We start from the raw sequence: 6,120 nt of genomic DNA, 5'->3' as shown, positions 1-6,120 counted from the left end.
ACCAATCCGTATTTCTTCCTATATTTCTTTCGTACATTCACTCAAATGCATTTCGAATCCTTAAGGTCTCAAGTAAAAACAACTTGAGCCAAGATTGTTTTAAAATACCACAAACTTTACGCTATTTTTGGTTACAAAATCGAATGATCATATGAGGTAATCCTGGTCATAATTCCAATGGATACTATCTCAATATTTTCTATATTGGAGGATAAACTCATTAATTACGAAATTGCTGCAAAATAAAATGGCATGTTTCTAAATTGTGAGAAGTAAATTAGTCTTTTTCATTTGAAGAATCTTTCAAGAATTGATTAGTTTTGAAATTCAAAATTTTGGACCGTTTGAATTCGACAACATCAGTTGTACCCTTTGTATCAACCTTTGTTCTAAGAATAAATTTACTCACTATTCGGTGTGCTTGCTATTAATCCACCATCTATATCAAAGAGATTAGGTTGCAATCATGGTTTCTCAAGAAGGAGTGATTATGCATTTGTTATTTACTTTGGATTTTATGTTATGCATCGAAAAAGGGATGATTTAATAATATTGTATTTTTGTGATATAGGAGGATGAGGAGGTTTACAAATGGCTTTATTTTATAGATGAAATTAGGCTCTCTCTAGCCAATCAACCATGGACTAATGTGTTCATTTATGCAAACATCACAAGCAAAAGTTTACCTAGATTGAAAAAAATTACATCACTTTTGGAAATTATAGCTTTACAAAACTTAGTTTGGTAATTTGTAGTTTCTTTTAAGACATTACACACTAAAATATGGTATTGTCCTTTGTCTTAATGATTGTAATTTTTCATTTGAGAAGTTTATTTATTTTTCATAAGAGCATTGGAGTTTGTATTATTACATTTTATTTTGGATGTAATGTTAAAAGCTATCTCTTTTCATGTTCTTTATATATTTCGAACATAATTTGAAACTTGTAAGAAAGGAAATGAAATAAAAGGAAAAATATTATGCTCATTCTTTTTGCAGAAATAGAAACAATCCTTCGCTAAAACATGCACAAATGAAAAAAATGAAAACTTATGTGAGGAATTAATGCAAACAAACGATGGAATTTTTTGTTGCTATTATTCATGAACTAAAATGTTGCTGTATTGTTTTATAAACAATGTTATTTTACCATATTTGTTGACAAGTTTTCGTATCTATTTTTCTAAAACGAAAAGTGCAAATTGAAAAGGAGAAATATATTTATTGACTATATATAATAGAAATAATAGAAATAGTATCAAATCATTTTATTCTTCACTCACACACAAATTCAATCCAACACTCAAATGTAAATTAAAATTAACAAATACAAACTATAACACATACGTTATAGTGGATGACACTCCAAATAATTCTCCATCATGACTAAGAAAATGTAGTTTAAACATGTTGGGCAATTATTGGCACACATACCTTTTCCAACTGATTTAGCGCCTTTTGATACTGACCAGAATCTGCAAGTTGGCTTTCTTTAAGAATTTCGCTTGCCTTTTCTATGGCGATTTCCATTATTTCCAAGTCTTTATTATTAAATCTCTTAGTAGTGTTTCCTATTTTCTTGATTTTGCTCTTCACATCGTAAATGTAGTCCTCCAATGCATTACGTACAGAAGTTGTCTTCTCGTACTCCTCATCTTGTAATTTGTACTTATGAGCAACCTCAAGCATTTTCTCGATATTTCGTGTTGAAAGTCTCTCCTTGTAATTGGTAATTGTAATCGCTATTTTTTGTCCAGTTGTTAATTCCACTCCCGAGCAATTTAAGATACCGTTAGCATCAACGTCAAAGGCCACTCTTACCGATGACCTACCCTTCGGTGCACGTGGGACTGCGACTGCGAATCTTCCCAACCAATTATTGTCTATAGCCCTACTTCTTTCACCCTGATAGACATTAAAAGTTATACTTTCTTGGTTATCCATAACAGTATAATAATTTCTTTCATTCTTGGTAGGTATTGAGGAATTTCTTTTAATTATAACATTAAAAGACCCATCATGGAGATCTACACCAAGTGACAGAGGCACAACATCTATCAACACTAAGTTGCTAACTTTTTTACCAGTGCAGCCAGTTAATTTTGCAGCAAGAACTGTTGCACCATATGCAACTGCCTCATCAACATGGATCTTTTTAGAAAGCTCTTTTCCTTGGAAGAAGTCTTTCAATAATTGTTGTACCTTGGGTATCCTTGTTGAGCCACCAACTAATACTACCTCATCTATTTGCCATTTATTCATTTCTGCATCACCCAAACACTTCTCCACCATCTCTATACACTTACTAAAGAAGTCTTCATTAAGCTTTTCAAACATTGCACGAGATATTCTCATAGAAAAATCAACACCATCATGAAAGCTGTCGATGTCGATAGTAGTATCAATAATTGAAGAGAGAACTCTTTTTGCTTTTTCACAAGCTACCCTCAACCGAGATAGTGCTCTTTTATTCACACTGACGTCTATATTATGCTTTCTCTTGAACTGTTCCACAAAATAGTCAACCATTGCATTATCGAAGTCCTGGCCGCCTAAGTGAGTGTCACCGGCAACGGCCTTAACTGTTATCGTACCATTCGTATCAATGTTGACAAGAGAGACATCAAATGTACCACCACCTAAATCAAAGATGAGCACATTTATGTCACGAACTATATCATTTTTCATGTCTAATCCATATGCAATTGCTGCTGAAGTTGGCTCATTGATTATCTGTAGAACATTAAGTCCAGCAACATGACCAGCATCCTTTGTTGCTTGGCGTTGGGAATCATCAAAATAAGCTGGTACCGTGATTACTGCATCACGTACAACTTTACCAAGGAATTTCTCTGCAGCTTCTTTCAATTTAATAAGAACCATGGATGAAATTTCCTCCGCAGAAAACTCCTTCTTTTCACCATTGTAAGTAACTACAATCATTGGAATGTTGTTACTTCCTTTTATAACATCGAAAGGCCATGACTTCATGTCTTCCTGAAGTTTGGTATCACTGAATCTCCTTCCAATCAATCTTTTTGCATCTGAAAATCCACCATGTTTATGTTAATCAACAACGTATGATAATAGAACTTAAAAAAAAGTCGCAAATGAATTAAATGCAAACCATAAATAGTGTTGGTGATGTTCATAGCAATCTGGTTCTTAGCACCTTCACCTATTAGACGTCCACCATTCGTGAAAGCAACACAAGATGGCATAGTCCTATTTCCTTGATCATTAGCTACGATCTCAACTTGGTCATTTTGCCAAACACCCACACAAGAATATGTTGTTCCAAGATCAATACCAATAGCCACAGAACCTCTTCTATTCATGGTTGTTCCAGGTAAAAGTCTACATTCAAAACGTAATGACTATTTATTTTGATAATTATGCTCATTTAACTCTTCAAAACTATATGCATTTAAGCAAAATAACTAGCTTGAAAAAATAATAAACAAACAATATTTAAAAAAAAAATGAGGATGGTTTATTTATTTATTTATTTATTTATTTATTTATTTTATTTGCAGAAGTTATTTAAGTTATCTTCACAAATAAATATTATTAAATTTAACAATTTGTGCACCGATTTAATTAAACAATAATTTTTTCATTTTAAAATTTATAAAAGGCCTGCAACTTAAATATAAGAAATGCCTAAACATTATACTCTTAAATTGAAATAACCATGTGTTGCTCATGTTCAATATATATATATATATATATATATATATATATATATATATATATATATATATATATATATATATATATATATATATATATATATATATATATATATATATATATATATATATATATATATATATATATAACAAACCACGTTAATTATGGAAGACATGGGGACGCGATCAAAAATAAAAAAAAAAAATCTAAAATTCAAAATAAAAAGAAAAATTCAAGATACAAAATTTAAATATTTTTTTCTTTATTTAGTTTATCCAAAAAAATAAAAATAGTAAAAGAAAGTAAATAAAATTGCCGTTTCTTATGAAATATATGTAAAATATTCTAATAGAATACTAGATTGTAATAACTCAAATAGAATTCTTAAAATGTTAAAAGAATTCTAGTATTCTTAAAGAATAGTTAGATATGCTAAAATATTATAATGTATTATTACAACTATTAGAAGAATTATTAGAATATTCTATTATCTTATTAGAATATTAGAATTATTTGAATATTTATACTCTAATATTCTAATAAAATATTTGAATATTCCAACAATTTAGTTTTAATATTTATGTTGTAATAACCAAAGATATTTATATCGAAAGGGCAGAAAGAACCGAAGAAATGTAGAGTCGAAGAAAATGAATGTAATTTTAAAAACTAGTACTAAACGATGAAAGATATCGAAGAGATGGATAAGGTCGAGATGCATAGAATTATTAAGGAAAAGACATAGTGCCCATGAAGAAAACGAAGTATTATGGTTCTTATTAGACACCGATTATCATCCTATCAAACTATCACTGAGAACCGACTAACTACCACCCCTAATCAGAAATGAAGACGGAAATGGAAGGAACGTATTTTCTAATTCTAGTATAATTAAGAACACATACAAAATTGAAATGAATAAAGTGAAAGGGGGCAAAAATGACTTCAAGAGGCTTATTTTGTCACACATTCTGCAAAATTGCTTAAATTTATCAAGAACTTTTTGGTTGTTATATATATATATATATATATATATATATATATATATATATATATATATATATATATATATATATATATATATATATATATATATATATATATATATATACCGTTCACTTTATTCATTTCAATTTTGTATGTGTTTTTAATTATACTACAACTAGAAAATACGTTCCTTCCATTTCAAGAGGCTTAATTTGTCACACATTCTCTAAAATTGCTTAAATTCATCAAGAACTTTTTGGTTGTTATATATATATGTATATATATATTCTAAGACCAAATGCCTTTTGTTAGAAAAATAAGTATATTTCATACCATGTCATGCGACACATTTCAGGTGTCAAATTGTTTTCAGAAAAATAGAGAAAAATATAATTTTCTAAATTTTTAATTGTACTTTTTTATAAAGAAAAATCTAAAAAGTAATGGGATTTTTAAATATGTATTTTTTTTCTAGTAATTATTGATTAAATATTATTTATTTTTTATTTTTTTGACATCAAAAAATATAGATAGAAATACATCAATTGTCTCTCAAAAAAAAAAAAAATATATATATATATATATATATATATATATATATATATATATATATATATATATATATATCTTCAGCATTTAATAAACATTAATTATTTTTTTAAAATAACTAAAATGATTGGTCCAGAATCAATCATACATGCACACAATAGATAGTGAAAACAAAATAACCTAACTATATATATATATATATATATATATATATATATATATATATATATATATATATATATATATATAATAAGAACTCCACATAAATGATAAATGTTTTCTAAAAATTATTTTTTTAAAAAAATTAAATTATTTTTGACTATCATCAAAAAAAGCGCCTATAAAAATTTTGAATTTGTTTTTAGTATGAATATACAAATGCATATAGTTATGTGCATTTGTATATTCATTTTTTGAAAAATGTTTAATATTTCTTTTTAGTTTTTTTAATGAATTTCTTCCACCTATATATTATTTGATGTTGTTTATTTTTTCATAAATGTGATATATAAATATATATATATATATATATATATATATATATATATATATATATATATATATATATATATATATATATATATATAATCTTTTTAGGAGAGAGAGAGAGAGACTAACCGATTATTATGTGATAGGCTCTTCTTCGTCTATATTTTATATTTCCCTGTACGTACATTAATTAGAACTCTAAGCATGTAGGAGGTTAAATCACAAAAATTCATCGACAACATAGGTAAAGAAAGCATTTAAATGATTTAATTTCATGCATATATCATATCGTACCAAGTAAATAAATTTTAAAAACTTTATGAAGCAAATTGACTTTCAAGTAACATAGGTATTTCAGACTAGAACAGTAGACTGAGTTCAGTCTAATATAATTTATACGT

General features: G+C 27.3%; 1 protein-coding gene across 1 annotated transcript; it reads right to left on the bottom strand.

Moving 5' to 3' along the window:
- Positions 1-1,280: 1,280 nt before the first annotated feature.
- LOC145000168 (heat shock 70 kDa protein 3-like) lies at positions 1,281-5,901 on the bottom strand. Its single transcript, XM_078959363.1, has 3 exons — positions 5,849-5,901; positions 3,129-3,358; positions 1,281-3,045 (listed from the first exon to the last, which is right to left on the bottom strand). The coding sequence occupies exons 2-3, from the start codon at positions 3,337-3,339 to the stop codon at positions 1,403-1,405; spliced, it is 1,854 nt and encodes a 617-aa protein (XP_078815489.1). The 5' UTR covers positions 3,340-3,358; positions 5,849-5,901; the 3' UTR covers positions 1,281-1,402.
- Positions 5,902-6,120: the final 219 nt, after the last annotated feature.

The sequence above is a fragment of the Lactuca saligna genome, chromosome 1 (assembly GCF_052625555.1).
Source record: "Lactuca saligna cultivar CGN05327 chromosome 1, ASM5262555v1, whole genome shotgun sequence".
NCBI lineage: Eukaryota > Viridiplantae > Streptophyta > Magnoliopsida > Asterales > Asteraceae > Lactuca > Lactuca saligna.
This window is presented reverse-complemented; position numbering and strand designations above follow the sequence as displayed.

What these genes read in the sequence shown, in the direction of transcription:
- LOC145000168 (XM_078959363.1), bottom strand. Translation starts at nt 3,339, where the DNA reads ATGAATAGAAGAGGTTCTGTGGCTATTGGTATTGATCTTGGAACAACA. An exon ending in CATCACCAACACTATTTATG is followed by an intron (nt 3,046 to 3,128) that starts GTTTGCATTTAA and finishes GTGGATTTTCAG; the next exon opens with ATGCAAAAAGATTGATTGGA.